Here is a 22,439-nt window from a genome sequence, read left to right on the forward strand (position 1 = left end):
TTGGAAAAAGGCTGTTTTCATGGATGTTTTTAGCTGAAGTTCTATTGAGAATTCTAAGTGTATCCATTTTTAGATTGTCTAATAGGGCTGCCACAAACAATTATTTTGATAGTCGACTAGTCACCGATTATTTTTGCGATTAGTCGACTAATCAGATCATCATCCATTAGACATAAAACTACAGCTTATTGCACCAGCAGCATCTGCTCTTATATAACTATCATTAGCTTACAGCTTTAAGTGTTTAAGGTCTGTGCTAACTAAAAATAAAGACAAGATGATAGTTTATTAAATTTTAATGAAATTTGCAGATTGTTTCGGTGAAGTTTAATAAACTCCTTGCTATCTAAAATATAACAGGACACTGGAGTATATTCTCCAGCATCTCACACTTCTGATAATCAGCTGTCTGCTTGATGTTTATTCAGCTGTGTAAAAACTATAACTTTAATCTCAGACAAACTGATTTACTCAGGAACAAATAAAATACTAAAAAAAAAAAAAAGCCAAACAATAACATTTTAAGTTATCTAAGTGACTCATATATATTTAACCTGAGTAGCGAAAGACGGCGGTGGGTTTGAAAACGATTTGCGGGGAGTCCGGTGTTCTCACGGCGCTAGTGAGCCTAGCCCCGGCTCGCTAACGAGCTAGTGGGTAACAGATGTCTCCGAAAACGTCGGAGCGCTTTTGAAAATATGTGGTGTCCTGATAAACTGAGCAGATATTTGAGGTTTACACAGCTACATTCTCGCCTGAAAATATGTTAAACGTTTATTTTGTGACCCAGAAAGAATAATAAGAGTAACATTAAAACTAACTAGCTGCCGCCATTGTTGGAAACTGCGCTGGGCCGCGCTATGAATTCTGGGACACAGCTGCTTCTTCTTCTTCTTCTTCTTCGGGGTTTAACGGTAGCTGACATCCTTGTACATGCAATGCTGCCATCTTCTGTTTCAGTCCGTTATTACACTCTTAAATCCTGCCACATATTCCTGCGTCTTTTGTGATCGTACAAAGTTTCAAACGACGCGTCGACTATTAAATCAGTCGTCGACGATTTTGATAGTCGACGTAATCGTGACTAGTCGACAAATCGTGGCAGCCCTATTGTCTAAGACCCTAATCCTGGAAATGTCACTGCAGCCAATGGACCAGCATCAAATTACAGACAAATCATTGCAATAAAGGGGAATGAGGGGGCTCAAAAGAGAGACTTAGGTCAGATTGTGAATGTTCACTCAGATTCACAGATTGATTCAAGGCCTAATAATGACATAAAAACTAGATGTGCAATTCAACTTCAGATTTATGAAGAATTTGACCAGAGGACCTTATTACACACGTCATCACTAAATGCAAACAGAGCATTTTATTAGTAGAAAAAAAAATGATGGGTCCTTTTTAGTGCTGTCAACGTTAATTTCGTTAAACTGACGTTAACGCGCTAACTCACTAACGACATTAACATCATTTTAACGAGATTAACGCTGACAGCACTAGTCCTTTTATGTTCTATGTATCATATGCGATCCATTCAGTGAGACGAGAAAAGCAGTTTATATTTTCTAAAAACATTCTACGAACATGTCATGTGTCATTTCCACAGAAGAAATTTAAAGTGACATGTTTATGACCACCAATAATAAATTCACTGGACTATTTGACACCCTTCTGACTCTTTCTATTAATAAATAGCACTACAGATACTAACTTGTAAGTCTTGTGGAGCTCCATGACCTTCTCCTCTAGCTCTTTGGTCTGGTTGGGTGCGAAGCGCAGTTCACTGAGGTAGTCGCTGGCGAGTTCCTCTGAGTCATAGTCTCCAAGTTCGGACTGCGCTGTATACGAGCCCAGCACCGTGTGGGTGGCAAAGGAACAGGGCAGGCGACCTGAAACTACATCATCCCTCAGCTGCAAGCACAGGTAGTACCTGAGAGAATGAGGACAAAATATACAATATATATGTAAACAAAACTGCAATTTCGTGTTTTTTAAAAAAAAAAAAATCATATCTAATGTCTGGATTTTCTCATTTCTTTGAAAACTTCCTGAGATTTTTAAGTGCTAGAAGTACATTTTTATGCATCCAAGTCTATAAAAGGTTTATAGAAGAACATAAGCAAAGGACAGCAAAACCGACCTTGTGATGTCCTCAGTCAGTTGTGAGGGGTCTGGTGGGTAAAACTTTACATTGAAAGCAAAGTTCCAGGGTCCAGCTGAGGTATCGACAGAACATCAAATGATTAAAAATCAACATTCAACAACATCAAAGGCTTCACTTGGAAATTCAGAGGATATAACAATCAGGTAGCTTCACTGGATTGCTGCACTCACTCCTGATCTGCTTCTTCAGCTCCTTGGAAGGATCCAGCCAATTCTGCGAGACAACCACAGAAGATGAAACATGAAATCATCTCTAATTTGGGAGCAAATTACCAAGAACTCAGAGGGGGAAATCCTGCCTGGTATGCATATGTAACAGTTATCTTATAAATGTCTTCTTGAAAGAAACATTTAACTTCATTTCCTACCGTCGATGAACCACTTTCCAAGTAAAAATATATAACATGTTAGTTAATAAGATTGCCTTAAAATAAAAAAAGTACCTTTTGATTCTCTACATCTCTATATGTAATGCCAAAATAGTCCTTCTCTAGTAGGTTGAGGTGATCACACACTTTATCAAAGAGGAACTGGCCCTTGGCTCGTTTCTGTGAACAGAAAAAGAATAAAAGCACATGTTGAATGCAGAGTCATTTGATGGGTATACTGATGTGAAACATTTGAACATACAGAACACAGAAACTCATTTAAAATAAACAGTCACACCGAATTAGATTAGTAGGATTGTGTAATTTCTTTTAAGAGTTTTTCCAGTAATGCAAACTCTTCATTTGTCCTGATTTGCTTAACAATTACCCACAAAATAATGATAAACACAAACAATAAAGCAATATCATTAATCCATGTTGCAGCTTAAAAAGCTATTTTATGCTGCCGTGGGACTGCGTTCCCCTTCAAGTCCTTCTCTTCTTATTGTTATCTCGATAATTAAATGAAAGTGAGCTCATCTCTGCAAAACCCCATTATGAATATAAATTTGTGAAAATGAAGCAAATTATTATTATTATTCTGCTGCGTGATGTAAGCCTGGGTACCGGAGACACAATCCACCAACCTGGCAACTCTGGATCGATTCCCTCTATAAAAAGCATAAACACACTTTCAAATTCCTGACCATTGGTTGCGTGAATGCATTACATCGATCGACTGCACATCTGAGTGCTGGACGTCATCAGCTGGAGCTTTGTCATCCCCCCCTCGTGAAGAGGTTGGACTTCCAGGACTCATTTGACCAGCTCACAGAGGATATTTTAAGGCCCGAGTTGCCATGACACAGACGTCTTCTGCTTGCACAAAACCAATGCCAGCTCGTCACGTTTGGATCGGCTGAAGCCCACAGCCACAGCCTAACCTATCCAGAACACGGCTATTTATCTGCCACACTCACATGGATGCAATAATACATCCTGGATGTGAAACAAAGAACTAACGGGTGTGTGCATGAGCACACACACATCTTTAAATAAGAAGATTCTTGCATGTGTGTGCGCGTGTGATTTTAACAATGCTGGTAGAGGTGCTGGTGGCAGAGAGTTAATCCTACCAGAACATCTCCGAGGGAATTAGCACAGTTATGTCAGACTACTGCTGCCTGGGTGTGACAATCTCCTCTTAATGCAACACTTAAAGCTGGCTGGCTTAAATGACGCAGACAAAAAAAAAAAAAATGGCTGTGATATGCAAACAGAGGTTTTCAGATCAGTCAAATAAGCTGCCAATCATTAAACTATATCTATAAATAAGCTAATGGGGTACTGCACACGTATTCCTGGAGTTCTCTAGCAGAAGAAAGACCAGAAATCAGAAGTATACTGATCTTAAATTGTGAAAGCTTGATCAATCAGGACAGTGAGACCGTCACAGAGGTTAAACACTCCTAAGGATTAAAAACTGATTGTGCATCAAACCATGCATTATGGTTTATCTGTTACTTTAATTAGTTTTCTAGTCATTTTAAGAACACTTTCAGTCATTACTTGACCTATAAAATGTTAGACAACACATTTTTCCAGAGTCTTTGTTCCCTTCAGGCATCCTGTGTCATCCAACTGACTGTCCAAAAGCCAACAATAATAATTTCACAAAGATAAAAGACTAAATTTGATTAACTGACTATCAAAATAGGCTAAATAACTGCCTGCCAACAGACTCACTGACTAATCACTTTAGCTCTAATTAAAGCCAAAATTTAGCATGAATTCTCATGTCCTTAAGAGAAAGGATGATTTAACTGAAAGCAATTCAACACATTGTGTGGGATGTTTTTCTGCCTCCAACAACCTTTGAAGTGAGGGAGAGCGGTTCAGCTGTTCTGTGTCATAGAAAATGATAGGAAACGATTAGTGCGGACATTTTTCCCCCCACAGGAGGAAATTAAATTGAGCTGGAAAACTACAAGGTCAGGAGGATAAAAATGTCAAATCCTGACATTCTGGACCAGTTTCAAGTCTGGACTGGGAGGAGGAAAAGAACTCCCTGGCAATTATGAGGGTCTTCTGACATCAGCTGTACTACTGTGTTAAACACCATAAGCTGACCTGGCTTTTGTCCGGCTCACCCTCAGCTGCAGGAGCACACAGAGCATTTTTTCCCCCTAAAGCTGAAATTAAATTCTTCTGACTGGTCATGTTAGTGCCTTAACTGTTGCTATGAAAAGCCTTACAGGAAGCAGTGAACTTATTAGTCTCCTGCTTTATATCATAGTGATTGCAAGTATTAGTCACTGTTGTAAACAATGCACAAATGGAGACACCTTTACTGTGATTAAGAGCATTATCATAATACACCAAATCCACCGTCATCTGGAAGTATTCCCTAAAATAATGGATCTTAGTGTTCAGAAATAGTAAAGTGGGGCAAAGAAAGCCTTTGCTTTGCCCATCCTAGCAGGTGGGCAGCACTGGGAGCTTACAGGATAGTAAGCAGATGGGATGCAATAAGTAAACACTAAGTATTAAGATGAAAAAAGAAAAGAATTTAAAATTAGAAACTTTATTTAATTATCAATTTTTCTCTTTTGTGAGCTCCTTATAACTGACTGTCTATTCATAATAATCTGAAGTAAACTCAATTAAAATAAACAAATGTACTGATACATTATAAATAAATCTCATAAGGTAACATGTTTGAAAGCACACGATTAGGTCACATCTTGCTGCTGTCTGGTGTAACCCTACTGATTACACACACAAGATCAGTTTGCTTAAGAAAAGCATCAATAACGTTTTCTGTGAATCTGGAGGAGTGGACTTCAGTCAGAAAAAACCTAAAACAACAACCCTTGGTGGTAAAGGTTATCTCAGCTTTGGCTTAAAGACCTTTATCTCTTAATATTAAGCTTACTTTAAACCATTTACAAGCCAACCAAGCCAAACTAAAACCAAAGATGCTGCTTAGTTGTGTTTGTGTTTTGGTGCTTGAGCCATGTTTGGTAATAACACAGAAGGCACGTTGCCTAGCAGCAGTAAATTAGTAAATGGCCTGCATTTGTATAGCGCTTTTCTAGTCCATAGGACCCCAAAGCGCTTTACACTACATTCAGTCATTCACCCATTCACACACACATTCACACACTGGCGATGGCAAGCTACATTGTAGCCACAGCTGCCCTGGGGCGCACTGACAGAGGCGAGGCTGCCAGACACTGGCGCCACCGGGCCCTCTGACCACCACCAGTAGGCAAACATGGGGTTAGTATCTTGCCCAAGGATATTTGGCATGCAGCCAGGATGCAGCCTGGGATCGAACCACCGACCTTCTGATTAGTGGCTGACCTGCTCTGACCTGCTCTGCCACCTGAGCTACAGCCACCCAGGGTGAGATACCCCTTTACCCCTCGTGTGACCCTCGTGAAAAAAGGGTCCCGTTTGGGTCCCTTTTTTCACGAGGGTCACACGAGGGTTAAATTACCTGCCATTTGTGAAAGAAGGCTTCAGAGTCATGTTTTGAATTTTTCAGGTTGTGTAACACATTTATTAAACATTTCAATAAAACATGAAATGTTTTTAATTGAAAATTCTCAAAAATGTCTTTGTTTTCTTAAAGTGTTCATATTTTAGACCATGTGTAGCTCTTTCAGCATAAACTAAAACAAATAAAAAAACTTTTTCTGACTTAAGGTTAACAAATCTGGACTGATCCCCCACTTCCACATCACCATCCTTAATAAAAGTCCTTCCAGTGGCACAGTGGGCCTTCGTAATCATGCCAACCCACTGTGTCAATGACACCGATTCCCTCCAACAATTGCCCCCATTGCCCCAAACCAGCCAGCCAATCCCTCCATCCCAGCCCCTGGTGGGGAGGAATCCACTAAAGGAGATTTGCAGAGGGGGGTCTGCTTCTCTTTTTCAGCCTGAACACGTTTTGGGAATCCTACAAAGTTTCCTAACTTTGACAAAAGACTCAACTTTGCTATGGAAGAAATATTTCATGAGCCAAATGTCACATAAGTTCAGAAGTCAGACTTACTCCTGAATTAATGACACTCAGACAGAAAGAAAGACTGTTTGAAGGGCAGAAAGCAGCTGTTCGGCTGTGGAGCTAAACTCATATTTACAACAGAAAGGCATTTGCCTCAAAGGCTCTATTAGTTGTGAGGTTATTCCTGAATACTCGATACTTAAAGACTGCAGCTTATCAGAGGGTCCCACTCAAGCGAACAGTTCTGCTTTAGAAAAACTTTACAAAGCAGAAATAATAAGATAATACAAATGGAGAAATTCAAAACAGTCTGACACAGTTGGTCAAAACCACACAGCAAACCGACAAATAAATAAATAAATAAATAAAATTCTTTGACAGATTATCGAGCTCTGAAAGTAATGACTCCATCCACACTAGGGCTGAACGATTATGGAAAATAATCTAATTGCGATTTTTTGCCCCAATATTGCGATTGCGATGCGATATGCGATTATTTTTTAAGGTCTTTGTGTTCTGTATTATTAAACAAAGACAAGCAATACATCATATAGTATGGCCAATACTATATTACATTAATTTTAAACTGTTCTTTCCTGGAAGACAGACCTCTGTTATGATGACATGAGGTGATGCATGAATTGATGACTGACATTTTTATTTAACTTCTTCAATCACAACAGTATATTTGAACATACACAATAGTTTATTTTTAGCTTACAAACATCTGAGCATAAAGTGCTGACAAGGAACCCTGGTGTAAACATTAAAATGAAAGTCAGTACAATGTGCAGATTGCAGAAATATACATAAACAAAATCAGTGGCTTTACCACACTCAGTTTTTCGACATCTGTGAACTACTAGACAGTCATTCAATTAAAAAATAATATTAAATAAATAAAACTAATAAATAAAAAATACACACATCTTACTGATCTCTGCAGTCAGTAACATTACACATAAAGTGCAAACATAATAGCAATTGTATAAACACACACACAAACACGCCTTTAAAGTTTAAAGGCGTGAAATTGGACGGTCTAGTTCTGATTAGCGTCACCGCTGTCTCGGTGGAGTTTAATAAACTCGGCCGTCTGCTTCTTGCTATCTAAAATATAACCAGACACTGGCGTAAATTCTCGACTGTCTCATACTTCTGTTTAATAAGTTTTCTGTTTGACGTTTAGTCAGCTGTGTGAAAACCAAGGAGGAACCCACCCGGGGGATTAATAAAGTTTTATTTTATCTAATCTAATCACTTTAATCTCAGCCAAACCGATTTACTCACGAACAAACAAAACACTGAAAAAAGCCCAACAATAACATTTTTAGGTTGTCTAAGTGACTTATATATTACGTTTAACCCGAGCAGCGAAACTCCGCGGTGATCTGAAAATGATGTGCCGGGAGTTGTGCCGTTCTCGGCCGCATCAGTAACCCTCGAGCTCCCGGCTAGCTGTCGAGCTGGTGGGTAGCAGACGCCTCTGAAAACGTCGAAGCACTTTTGCAAATATGGGATATCTTGATAAACCGAGCAGATATTTGATGTTTACACAACTACTTTCTCGCCTGAAAATATTTTAAAAGTTTATTTTGTGACCCTGAAAGATTAGTATGAGTAATTTTAAAACTTAGTAGCGGCCGCCATTGTTGGAAACTGGAGTTTGGCTGGGCCGCGCTATGAATTCTGGGATATGGTAGTAATTTGGACAGCCTTCGGCGCGTCGCTGTGACGTAATCGGTCTACAAATGCGGCCTCAGGAGGATGCAGCCCATGAATTTGGACATGTCCAGAGTATAATCGCAGCCTTTGCGGTTAGAAAATTGCACTTGATCATGTCGCGATATTATCGCAAATGCGATATATCGTTCAGCCCTAATCCACACCCCGCCATGCTAATAATGATTAACAACCAATTCATGCTCCATTTCTTCGCCTCCCAAAATATCCCATTTCCATATTTAATTTCCCTATATTATGATAAAAGCCATGCTTCTAGGCTAGTGTGGGGTTCCGAGTTTCACATTTACAACACAAAGACACATGTTTTTCCACTGATTGTTGGCTCTCTTTTCCTCAAAGGGTTTATTTCTGGAGAGCAGATGAGCTTTGAAGTAAGAACTGAACATTTAAGAACCATTACATGAATATTTTGTTCCCCCCTACAGACTACCCAGAGAAGGTTTGGAGGAAAAACAAAATCCCATAAAACAGTTTGACAATGCAAATGCGAGTGTGCAGAGAAAAGCGTGAAATCACTGCTTCTAAGCAGGGCCGTCAAAACAGCAGCTTTATTCTGTTAATACAACGTGCAGGGATCATAAAAGTAACACACAGATGAATTCTGGGTAATGGAGAAGACCACTGGCACAAGCTATCAAATCATGTGAGTACTGATGATCACTGACGCTCTGACAGGAAACATTTGTTTTATATATTAAAGCAATACGTAAGGTTGCTCACATCGTTCAACTGTAATAATAATAATAATAATAATAATAACAATAATAATAATAATAATAATAATAATAGTGCAGTGGAACGCCATGAGCTGCATTTCACATGCAGAAGGAAAAATAAAGATAACTTTACTTGACAAATGTGATGGAACAGGGCTCATAAACAAGTTCTTATATAAACACGACATAAAGGGAGCCAACCAGCCATTCAGCAGTCAGAGCTGAAAACACTAGAAATCAGCCGATTCTGGTCCCCACCAGGCGATCGGAGTGTTTACACACATCTTCAACCTTTCCCTCTCTCTGTCTGTAGTCCCAGCCTGCTTCAAAATGGCCACCATCGTCCCTGTACCCAAATCCTCCACCATCTCCTCACTGAACGACTGGCGACCTGTAGCCCTGACCCCCATCGTGAGCAAATGCTTCGAGAAGCTGATCAGGGACTTCGTTTGCTCTGCACTACCCGACTCACTGGACCCTCTACAATTCGCATACCGCCACAACAGGTCCACTGATGATGCCATAGCCCTGACACTACATACTGCCCTCTCGCACCTGGAGAAGAGAGACACGTATGTGAGAATGCTGTTTGTAGATTACAGCTCAGCATTCAATACCATCGTTCCCTCGAAGCTGGACAGGAAACTGCAGGATCTAGGACTGAGCAGCTCCCTCTGCAGCTGGATCCTTAACTTCCTGTCTGACAGACGCCAAGTGGTCAGACTGGGCAGCATCACCTCATCCCCCATCACACTGAACACTGGTGCTCCACAGGGGTGTGTACTGAGCCCTCTCCTATACTCACTCTACACCTACGACTGCACAGCCACTAACAACTCCAACATCATTGTGAAGTTTGTGGACGACACTACAGTGGTGGGTCTTATCACCAACGGTGATGAGACGGCTTACAGGGAGGAGGTCAGCGCCCTGACCCACTGGTGTCAAGACAACCATCTCACCCTCAACGTCGCAAAGACAAAGGAGTTGATAGTGGACTTCCGGGGGTGCAGAGAAGTACACACCCCCATCACCATCAACGGCGCTGCTGTGGAGAGAGTGAGCAGCTTCCGGTTCCTTGGTGTACATCTGGCTGAGGATCTTACGTGGTCAGTACACACAAACAAAACAGTGAAGAAGGCGCAGCAGCGCCTCTTCTTTCTCAGGAGATTGAAAAGATTCGGCATGAGCCCCCGCATCCTCAGGACCTTCTATCGCTGTGCCATTGAGAGCATCCTCACTGGATGCATCACCACCTGATATGGCAACAGCACCGCCTACAACTGCAAAGCTCTCCAGCGAGTAGTGCGGTGCTCTGAACGGATAATTGGAGGTGAGCTTCCCTCCCTGCAGGACATCTACAGGAAGCGGTGCCTGAGGAAAGCGGGAAGGATCATCAAGGATTCCAGCCATAAACTGTTCAGACTACTTCCATCAGGAAGGAGGTTCTGCAGCATCCGGTCCTGTACCAGCAGACTGAGAGACAGCTTTTTCCATCAGGCCATCATAGACACCTCAGCTTCACTACTGGAACTTCAACATTATGCACTCCATACTGTACAGTAATGCCCCTTGTTTTGCACAATATCCAACTGCTAACCTCTGTATATTCTATTTGTGTTTACTCCATTTAATTTTTAAATATGCACACACACACACACACACACACACACACACACACACACACACACACACACACACACACACACACACACACAGTAATATGCATACACTCTTATATTGTACATATATTTATTCATATAATTCTCAGATTTAGCCATTCTTATATTTTGCTTGTTCTTATGTTATTGTATTTTTGCACACCTCTGTTGCTTGTGAAGCTCGCACACAAGAATTTCCCTCACATGTACTGTACCAGTGTACCTGCACATGTGATGTGACAATAAAAGTGATTTGATTTGATTCTTGCCTTCTCTTTTTGGACCTGAACAGTTTCCATGTGGCTCGAGTCTCTTACATATTAAAGTAGTGACGAAGCTGATGGAAACAGAATATTTAAAATGACCACCACTCTGTGTTAAACTTAAAGCGTCTCACCTCTACATTGAGCGTGAAGTCTAAGCCATCCAGCAGAGTGACTTTACACTGCATGATCTTCACCTTCTTGACTCCTCTCAGCGGAGACCTAGACAGACGACTGGTGGATGACCTGTGGGATACCAGATCCTCTTCCTGCTGCTCCTGGCAAAAAGAGGAAAATGTGTCACTTAAAAATAATGAGAATAATACATTTACAATAACAGTTTTCTACATTTGGGATAGAGCTGAGTGGAATTTCCTTGTTAAAAGTAATGAGCTGCTTCTACCTTGTCATGCTAATTGTGGATAGAGGCATTAACGTCTCTAAATGTCCACCAGAAGAGAAGTTTCCTTACCTAAATGACCGTTAATGTAAACCTAAAAATAGACACTGGGACCCTGACTGAGTGTAATCAGGTCCCACTGAGAACAGCTAGGGGTGTACCGCCATTTTGTCTTAAGGAGAGAAAATCCAATTTTCCACTTCGCTGAAAACAAAGCCTTTGCTGACTGACTTTATGCTGAATAGACGCCGTTGCTTCGAGATATTTTTCTTTCTTACATACAGTGAATTTAATTCCCCCCTTTTATTCTGATGAAGAACATTTCTTATCTTGCTCTTCAAGCCATTTTCATTGCATTGTTCCTGCAGTATCTACTGCAGCTCATGTGGACTACTCTCCCCGTAGACTCATTTTGATGTAGTATTAAACAATAGAAGCAGAATAAGATGACTCTAAAGAACACAAGAATGAAAGGTCAAGTTAACATTTCTAGGAAATACCACAAAACACATTCTCCCCCCCCCCCCATTTGTTTTGACGTATGACTGGTGAGAACAGGCACCACAGATGTATGAAATCACAGTTACATGTGCACCCTGCTGGAGAACGTGCCTCGCAGGGAAGGCCGACAGTGTTGTGTCAGACTGGTGCAATTTCCCCTCAGTCTTGCTCCTGGCAATTCCCACAGCTCTAACACTGATGGTGCATCACTGATCATCCTCAGTGTGGAAAAACAAGGGGTGCATAATGTTGCTGTGTGAATTTGAAAGAATCTTGGGGTCGATTAGCTCAGTGGGCAACACTGCAAGTTATAAAAGAAGATCATATATATGTATAACTATTCCCCTGGAGCTACTTGGATCTAGGAGAATAGCAATGTTCACTTTGGACCAAACCACAAACTGTAGCCTGAGAGGTGAAGCCAAAAGGGAGCTGCCTTAGCATTTTCTCTAGTGGCCAGCAGGGAGCGACTCATCTATATGCAAAAAAGAAATCTCAGGTAGAAACCTGTAAGATAATGATCCCACTTCTCACTTGCCTTATTATCCCAGCAGGTGCTTTCCTAATCACTTTATGGTAACAATTGCCCATTCAATTGCTTCAATTCCTGATCCCGATTTCGATAAAAGCAGATGACGGAGCAGGAATGCTTTAGGACATGGCTATGCTGTGACTGACGAGTCACTACTGTGTGAGCACGCAGTGTCCTCGGTTTCTCAGAACACATGTTTGTGCTGGCCATATTACACCCATCTTTTATATCCAGTCTCTGTATACATCTTAAATATCTCACCAAGTGCTTGACTAATGTCTGAGAAATGCAGCACAAATAAGCATTACCCTGGGAAGACAGGGTAGTAATTGGATTCCCAGTATTTTGAATCCAGCGCCATCAATAGTCCAAGATTTTTGGTTTATGACTAAAAACCCCATTCCTAAGGACAACTGAGGCCAAAGGGAATATGCTGCTCTTTTAGCAACGCTAAATAGCTTTATAAAGATTGCAGACACAGTCAAGTTTTAGCATCTGAATGAAAGCAATGCTGCGCCCATGTAAAGCCTAAAGCTGAAATTAAAATCTGGCTACCACAGAAGTGTTTAATGTAGACAAATGATATCAATAACATCAATGCAAAATATTGTACAAGTCAGACTTTGTTAACATGAAAACATGTCATTTATTTCATCACCGTTTCACCACATTACCCTGCATTGTATATAATTAATTTATCCATCACATCGCCCTGCGACTGCTGCTCTCTCATTACAGCCTGTTATGATTCACGTGTAAGCTTCTTTTCAACAAAGGCACCATTTAAATCCTTCTCCTTTCCACATCATGATAAGAACCTGCTGAATGAGTGGGGTTGTGAGCCTGAGCACATTCAAACTATGGTTACACGCTCCAACATATTAAGAAGTTCAAAGTTCAAAGTCACCAAAAAAAAAAAATTATTGAACATGGATTTAAAGTTTTCTGAGTGAGTAAACACATCCTAGACGTTTAAAGCAACACAAACACTATGTAGACTGGGAATGTGACCTGTTAAGTTGTTTGAGATGTAACTTTTTATATACATTTTCCACTAACTACCACAGTAAGAGACCACATCTACAAGCATGTGCAGCTGGTGAAAATGTTTTTCTTTCAAGTAATAAATTAGAGAAGAAGCAGGGATCTACCTCACACTGAACCTCTGTAGTTTGGAAGCACTGGAAATTCAATCTGTAGATCGATTAAATAGTGAGCCAGAAGGCTGTTTGGGCCAAAACCTGAAGACAAGCACTTAGTGCTCAGATAACATCAGTAGCTTCCCAGGCTTCATCAGATATAACATGGATAGGCTAAAGGGTATAATATTATACTACCAGAGATCACTGTTCTCTGGTTTTAGACTCGTCCAGCTTCTTTGTCAAACATGTAAAATCATTTAAACATGTTCATGCGTCGAAGTGGTGTGCAATCTTATGGATACATTTTAAAATACACCAAGTCTTCATCATAGTTCAGACTCAACTCAACGGGTTTAATTCCAGGTTGTTCCCTAAATTCTTCCAATCATTGTCCCCACAGCTGCAGGAAGTTGCAAATTGGGAGAGATGTAAAAAACAGTCAGTACAACAAATGATTGTTGTGATGATTGCAAATAATGCCAGGTTTCTACTGAACTACATTCATAAGTTATTCAACATAACAGCAAGGATGGCTGTGGCATCCTTGCTGTTATGTAGACAAGTTATTTAGAAAACCTGTGAAAGAGGCAAAACACAAAGACGGCAAAATAAAACAACTAAAATCATCCCTCACCAAACTGCCCGTGCGTGTGGCCGATCAGTGACAGTGACTATATCTGTCAAACTGCCTTAGTTGCTGTAAAGCCTGAAAACAAAGCATCCACAATTGAAGGTTTCTTGATCTATCCGTCTTCCCATTTCTAATATATAAAGCTCTAACTGAACACCAGGCTTTCCTCAAAAACAAACAAATGCATCTGACGCATGGTTGTAACCGCCATGGAGGACTGAGGTCACGTCTTCACATTCTCTCCCCCTCCCCACGTTCATTTCCATTTTTTCCTCACAAAGCCACAATTCATTCAGAAGAGGGATGAATGGTGTGTAATGTTTTGTCAAATTCAAAAGGATCTATACAATGTTTACACCACAAAAGAATCATTCTTAAATAAAGTGGCAAAGTTTGTTTTGTTTTTTTCCTAATATTAAATTCAGTAAAAGTATGTTTAAAGGAAAATTATGGTGGATGCGATGGATGGATGTTCCATTTTTAAAAGAAGTGACAGTGGGTGGATGTGGTTACAAAGAGGCTGACCTGTTCTTTCCTGGCCGGGGTACTGTGTCCGACGGCGGCTGGAAGCTGCTCCGGTTGGTTCTGAGGCAAGGCGGGTTCGGCTGCCACCTGGCTGGGTTGGGATGCCGCTTTTGCTTTCCCCTTTTCTGTCTCCTTATTCTCCTGTGGCTGCTTGGCCTCCGAGTCGGCGCCTGATTCAGTTGTCATGGTAAATCACACTGGAGTGGAGGAAAATTGAGGGTAAAGAGGAAAAGTGGATGAGTCAGCTGACTTGTTATGAATTGATGCAGTGCCGCTTTTTGGGCCCGTCTAACGATAAGCTCCCCTCTGATGCAAATGCAGAGATGTGGATATTGTTTGACAGCAGAATAGGCATGAATGCAAGTGGCTTTGGTGCACTCACGTCCCCCTTTTAACTAATCACAGTAGTGTCAGTAGCTGACAATGCTAAGGGCTTGGACTGCTTGTACCATGACGTCAACAAATTCTACAATATATCCAAAGCTCACTAAGGGGAATTAAACAAATTTAAAATAATATCTGCAACTGTAACAAATATCTATTTCTGCAAGTATTTTTTTTATAAATTGGTTTCTAAAATATGAGAAAAAATAAGTCTAGGAAAATGTCTGAATATATTTGCCAATTACTTTTGTCAGTTTATTAATCAAATAATTTATGAACTTCTGCAGTTGTTTCACATTCTGATAAAAGCATCTGTGAAAAATTTACATGTGTAAATCAATTAAATTGGCCTAATTTGCTGATTAGGAGGAAATTAAGTGAGAAACCATAATAAAACGATTTAAATTGATTAAATATTTGAATGAATCCGATGGAAATGTCAAACATCTCAAGCTCTCCAGTGTGGAGCTCCACTATTTTTTGCACAAGACAAAAAAAACATCACTTTATGCTTCCTACCTGTTGTTCAGACAATTCTGGGAATTTGAAGTTGGAAAATATTTTACATTTTCGAAGCAAATATCAAAAATAAACAAAAAAAAAATAAAAAAATCAAACTTAAATATATTAATTCCACAGAGGAAAACTAAATGAAAAGCAGCAATTCACTGGAGAAAGCAGAAAGTAATCTGCCTTTTTCTTATCTGCAGTTACTTTAACAACACAAAACAGCTGATTAACTCTGTATTAAAGTACAAGCCCCCAGTTTCTCTGTAGTGTTTACACTCAGGAATCCAAAGTGTCTGAGCTGCACCAGTACGTGTTTTTCATGGCATGACCTTCTGCTTCTGTGAATAGCAGCATACCAGCGATGGATGTGGTCCCAAGGGCCTGAGGCTGGGTAATGAGGATATATCTAATGGCTAGATTTGACAAACAAAAATGACAGAAAGGACAGCTCACACCGGAGGCTAACTGTACCCACAGTCTTTGACACTGGGATGTGGGGTTTGGAGGCTGTTTGTGTGTGGAACGGCATACTGCGCCTCTGCTGCACAGAGCCTGGGTTTTGTAGTATGGATGCCTGTCATTCTGCTGCTGGTATGCTTTTCCCTGAGCTCTATTTATAGGGCTGTGTTTACTGCAAGCACGGAAGATTCCAAGGAAGATCTACTTCTAGCTGTGGGCATGGTCAGCACTGTCTGGATCAACAAAACCAACACTTCTTAGGGGCCATACCCAAAATAATCAAACAGTCATTAAGAAATGGCAACATCTGCAACTCAAACATTGAGCACATTAAAACAAGATAACATCTACTTGGTATGACTGATTACATCTGATTGTTACAAGCCTTTCAAGACATTTTACCAGACTGGAAAAAAAAAATCTCTGAAAACCTTAAAGATTTAAATTTGGCAAACACGTCCAGCTCCATGCGTCTAGATTATCAACAGCTGGACTACATGACCTCATGCCTCGGATGCGTTGTTCATCTTGCACTTTTTAGCTTCAACATAGTTTTGAGCTGAATAGACTCAAGGTTGTGTTGTCAGCCCCTTGATTCAAAGCCATTTGGTATTAGCTGCTAATTCTAATGCAGAACGATGCTTTACTTAAACAGGCAATTGCTTTTTGAATGCCAGAAAATATTTCATCTTCGCTAATGAGCACTCCTCTTAAATCCTGATGGAATTGCTTCAAACTAGCAGTTCAAAAATAATGCAAACTCAAACTTTGCCAAGTAGCAGAAACACTTCAAACCAGCATGTTGTTGGTCATTTAATGGATCAGAATGATGCTGATATAAAGCAACAGTAATTCATGGACTCAAATCAGTGGAAACTATGCTTTCTAAAAAGTCATGAGCATTCTAAGCTCTAAGGGTCACTGAATGCAACGTGCTGATCAAACACTTTTCAACTTCAGACCTCATAAAAAGGGCTATAAAGATGACCTAATCAAGATTAAAAGCCTGAGCAGCAGCACTTTGAATAAACGAATAAAGTCACAAGGTCCAAATTCCAACCCATGTTTTCCAAGTGAAGACGAGAAATGTAAAAGACCACTGAGCTGAATTCAAGCAAAAATCCTGTCAAAACCTCTTTCGCTGCAACTTTGTTGTGTCATGTGCGGCAGAGTTGAGGCGCGGATCACTAATCAGCTGACAGAAGATGGCTGCGTAGCTAACCTTTGCCTTTCTTAATCCTTTTATGAAAAAGGAACTATGGAAGGAGTGGTGGAACGGAACATCTTAGCACCATAGAAATGGAGGAAGAATAAGTTCAGTCACTGGTGACAGGCACTCTTCACAGTGCAACACAACAGCCTACACAGTAGTCCTGTGTGTGGCCCTCCACCATGGACTGGTACATAAATTATGCATTCAGAAAGAAAGCCATGTATTGCCTGGGATTTCTGCTAGTAGCTGCCCAATATTGTACCAATATAGAAGACAAGTTTCAGCCAAAGTACTTCAAAAATGTGTGTTTGGAAAAGAAAGGGTTCAATGCCATTTTATCAAGTTCAAGTCTTTTTGAAGGCTCTAGTAAACTTACAAGATTTACCTTTTAACAGGTATATAAGGACAGAAATAGACAACTCAATGTGCTGACAAAGCAACTAAATTACTGCTCATCCTCTCACCTCAACTTCACTAATGTATGTACTTGATCTAGAATCAGTTACATGCAAAACATTTTGTTGACTGGGAACCGTCTCTAAAACAGAAGCGTATTATAAAAATGGGAAGTTTTAAAACATCTGTTTGTTCCCCCTGTAAATTCTGGAAGTAATAAAAGTAGAAGTCAGCACTTACAGAAGAAAAAAAAAAGCACTTAGTGTCAAAGATATAATCAAATTTACCTCTTGGATTAGTAGCTTCACGGTCAAATGTGAGCTGATGAAAGCAGATATAGTCTCCTCAGTCACACCTTAAGATAAAAGCTAATACTCTCTGTGTTATGCCTTCCAAGGAAGGACAAGTAGAAACCACCCACCTCTGAAGAAACATTAATACTGCTTTATCATGCTTCATCCTTCTGTGAATCCAAAGAGGCCCACAGTTAATAAAACCTGCTGTCTGTCACTGGACAGACCAATAAAATCCCACTGAGCTGCAATGGTTGGGTTGTACACTGCAGTGGATATTCACATCCATCCTAAAAGTGCAGCCAGGGTTTTATCGGTGTGTAGCTGCATTATTATATAATTGATCACAGACACTAAATACTGTAGTAGGACTGCCCATGCATGCAGACCTCCATTTAAGGGCCATGTGTGATTGTAATGCACACTGCTGGAAAGGGGCCTGTGCACATTAAGTCTCATGCACACACATGGGAGGATGAGGGACTGCCATCTGTGCCGAGTGCTATTAGCCAGAGTACACCACAGCTGGGCCCATCCCTGCCGCCCCTGCCCCCACAATCATTACCCCTCAGGGACTTATGGAGGTTACATGGAGGGGAATAGTCTGCGTTGCTTGACACGTCAAGGCCCATCCCGAGCAGGCCTGCCAAATAAGATCTGACCATTTTGCATGGCCGCAGGGCCGACAGCTGTCGCAGACCAAAACCCAGCCGCTGTAACAAGATATCACGTAGCTGGTCTGGACATTCAAATTAGGCACCCCTGCAGATCCCCAAAGTCTCATCAACTGTCCTGACTAAGAAAATTATTGACATGTTTTTGGAGAAGTCTGTGGTTTAGTAGATTTAGTAGATAAATCAATTAAGTTTATTACTTAAATAGTTATTTATCAAAATAAATAACTTAAGTAATTAAAACATTTTTATTTAAAGCTCTACCTCCTCTTACTTTACTAAAAAAAATTAATTAATTAAAAAAAATGTTGTTTTGGGTTTGTGCTGTACTTGTGACACAAAAAGACATCTAAAGATTACCGCCATATATAAAAAGCCAAGTGCTGTCTTAACAAATTCAATTACCAGATTAATCAAAAAAAAAAAAAAAAAGATTAATCACAGCTTTAGAACTTCCTAAACCTTCAAGACTTCTGCCAAAAATGCTGTCCAGCATCATCCCAGGAAACTTCCGAGTTTACTGAAACACAAAAACCTGATTGGACATCACACAAGGTGACAACAATGAAATAGAGGTCATTATTGCCATTTCCAGTTAATCAAAAGTTGAGTTGAAAACCTTCCTTACAACATTTTCATATAGCTTTGTGCATTTTAGTCGTGCACTTGCGTAAAGAATTTTACACGACCCAGATGTTTTATACCACACTGGGTTGAATGTTCTCCTGCTCTGGTGTAGGAAAATTTGAGCATGTCAACAGTTCTGACAATTAAAAACATGGGTTTCATTTGAAGAGCCAGCAAAGACATTCCAAAAACAACTCTCTGTAAAAGGTCCTGCAAGACAATAAATGCGTGAAATTGTAAAATCTTAGACTCAGCAAGCATCTGAGGCAGATGGTTTATGGCTTCTGCATGTACGCTCCATTGCCAGTTTACAGCTTAAGAGTGCAAGTCATTCAAATGATCCCTGTAAGGTTTCGCTGAGACTTCCATGAAAACGTCCTTGTGACATCTGATCAAATAGTATTTGCACATTTGATTATATAATTTAGCAGCCGTTTCAGATGTCAATTTTAAAAAGCCCTTTGGTTGAACCCTCACAAATCTAGCCGACACGTGAGACCTCAAGAGCAGAATTTGGGGAAGGTAGACTGGTCACATGAAGGTGACTCAAAGCAGGGAGCATTTTTGCTGAGGCGGCCATAAATCCTGTCGGCTTTCTGCGTTTACATTACTGTCTTTAGCAGTGAGGCCTCCGATGATTCGGTGGGCAACACAGCTAGCTTACCGGTACTGTTATTGCATTCTGACTATGCACACCGTGCGACACAATCAACGCGGGATTGTTGACATGCAGTTGCTTAAGGCCATGGATGACTTCTGTGAAAGGGTAACACAAACACAATCTGTCTGATAGGATTTGTTGGAGTTAGTGGCTCTCGATTGAGTTGTCTGCCTTAGTTGACAAAGGGAAAAACCCCTGTTAATGTAAAAGATTAGAACTAAGTCTCTGTATATTGATGAGAAGCTAATAACTTCTTATACTGTGGCCGAGACGGACCAGAAGGGATTAAGCATTTTAGGAGATTTACAATCAGTAAATCTGACTTAATTACTAATAATGCCTGCTGGCACTAATAAAAAAAAAAAAAAGTTAAAATAAACCTTTTATTTCCCCGTTTACGTTGTTTACTGTGTAAATTTGAAGGCACATTTGCTCATTATGTTTTTAAATTAGTTTTATGCTCACTGGACAGTAATAGGCCAAGAATGACTAACTTGAAAAATACTGATGGAATACCAGTGCATTCCCATTAAGAGCAGTCACTACATGGCATTGTGTCTACTAGAACTTAAAGGTAACATAATTCTACAACCTAATCCAGCTTGATGAGCTGTTACAGACAACAACAACAACAAAAAAAAATACAAAGATACACTGATGTCTGAGTGAGCTAGCAGAGCCATAGTCATGTGGTTTACTATTAAAAATATGTTTTAGTAATGATCAGATCATTACAAAGCTATTCATGTGATTTTTGTGTTACAAAATCCTGATGATGAACGTGCTATAATCAAGTCACCTGTCTGTCTAGACATTTTTACATTATATATACACACAAACACAGTTGGACAAATAACTGATGAGTGACATTTAGAAGTAGAAAAAAGTTACAAATGGTCATTGCTCATCTTTGTAGCCTTTGATATAAGAGTCACCATTTGTATCACAGCTACAGATGTCAGAGCATCTTATTCTTTAGTATATGAGACAAATTATGGTTTATATATGTATAAATACAAGCCAAAAATCATGATTCAACAATACTGACCAATATAAATTTGGGTCTTCCTCATATAAAATCAATGGTCTCAGCAGTTTTTGTTGAGTGAAATGAAAAGACTGCCTCCTCCATTGTCACTGTGCAAACTAAAGCTGTAAACAGAGGTGCAGCCTCAGTAAACGAGTTATGAATCCCTGCCTACAAGGCCCACAATGTTCTTGCCTCTCAATGCTACTGCAACAGCAGCTTACTGTGCATCTTAATTAAATTGTCAAATCAGTCTCCAGCCATTGCATGCTGTGGCAGCAAGGATGTAAGGATGCTAAAAGAGGATCCAGACCGTGTCATCCTGCCCCTAACCACGCCTACCGCACTGCAGATCAAAAACACCGAAGTGTGTCGTCTTAACCTCGGACAATCTGACAGTTTTAATCCATTAATTGTCTGCAAATTGTAACACTGCCTGCCAGTGACTCAGCGCTCTCCTTCACTGATGTAAAAACGGGAGGGATTGAAGGTCGGACAAGCATCTGTATCGTCTCATTTCACCAATTTCACCCACTTTCTGGCCCCGAAACTTGAGCACGTTAGCCAGCTTCACCTCAAGCGGTGCGCTTCTTTAAAATATCCGTGCATACCCCGACTTTTAGCTTCAGATTAACCACCGCTGCAAGCAGCTCAGTCGGCAAAAAGCAACATTTTCTGCTTCAGTGTTACGCGCCGAATGGTTACAATGTGAAACCACAGTGGGATTAAAAAAGAAAGAAAAACCATATGACCCCCGTTTCTGACTCGGTTAACCACGTCCACTAGACTTTTTCCGCCTGAGTAGATACAGTAAAACTGTACTCTAATGTTAATCATCTGTCATCGGCTGCGGGTGCTGTGAGCACGCGATCGAAAATGTGGCACGAGACAAAACCTCACAAAGAGCCGTTCAAGCAGCGAAACTTGCATCTTCTCTAAGTGAGCCTCGGTGTAATGGTACAAACGACAAGCAGCGAAGAAAATGGGTTTATTACCAGACACGGCGTCCTCGTTCAGCTGGTTATGCGAGTTGCATTCGTAGTGGGCTTCTGTTTCCTGACAGCGGTGCTACTCTGCTGCAGTTCCCCTCTCCACCAGCCTATCAAACTCCACTATGCAGCCGAGAGTAGAATTGTGGGATATCAGAACAGCCGGGGCATTATTTTAGCAGCACCCTCCTCCCAATACACATACACGCACGCGCACAGCAATTGATGGCACGAGGTTTGTTGTTTTAGTGACGAACGACACTAAGAGTCATCTCTATGTACGGACATGAGATTAAATTAAAGTCAATCAGTGGAGGAATGTAACAAAGGAAGGATGATGTGCTCAACTGATTGTTGAGTTTAAAGGTGTCCGTGGGCCGTTCTACAGTCTGCAGGGTATTTTCTGTCCCACCCATGAATTTGAAAATAATGCATGCGCAAAAGACTAAAGGATACTTTTGTTGCGTAAACTGCACTTTTCCTGAGAGAATTTTTTTAAAAGCCTTAAAATACAAAACAGTTCTTTGAGAACATTTTCTC

General features: G+C 40.4%; 1 protein-coding gene across 1 annotated transcript in view; it reads right to left on the minus strand.

The window, feature by feature from the left end:
* LOC309693576 (band 4.1-like protein 3) overlaps positions 1-22,075 on the minus strand; it is a 45,601-nt gene extending 23,526 nt beyond the window's left edge. The window contains exons 1-7 of the mRNA XM_082512934.1: positions 21,906-22,075; positions 14,667-14,863; positions 11,070-11,213; positions 2,610-2,714; positions 2,338-2,380; positions 2,144-2,219; positions 1,715-1,933 (exon numbers count right to left, since the gene is read on the minus strand). Of these exons, the coding sequence (XP_082369060.1) occupies positions 1,715-1,933; positions 2,144-2,219; positions 2,338-2,380; positions 2,610-2,714; positions 11,070-11,213; positions 14,667-14,852 (773 nt within the window). The 5' untranslated portion in view covers positions 14,853-14,863; positions 21,906-22,075. The remainder of the gene's footprint in view (positions 1-1,714; positions 1,934-2,143; positions 2,220-2,337; positions 2,381-2,609; positions 2,715-11,069; positions 11,214-14,666; positions 14,864-21,905) is intronic.
* Between the last annotated feature and the right edge of the window lie 364 nt (positions 22,076-22,439).

Source organism: Aulonocara stuartgranti (genome assembly GCF_965226115.1).
Source record: "Aulonocara stuartgranti genome assembly, chromosome: 18".
NCBI classification, from domain to species: Eukaryota; Metazoa; Chordata; class Actinopteri; order Cichliformes; family Cichlidae; genus Aulonocara; species Aulonocara stuartgranti.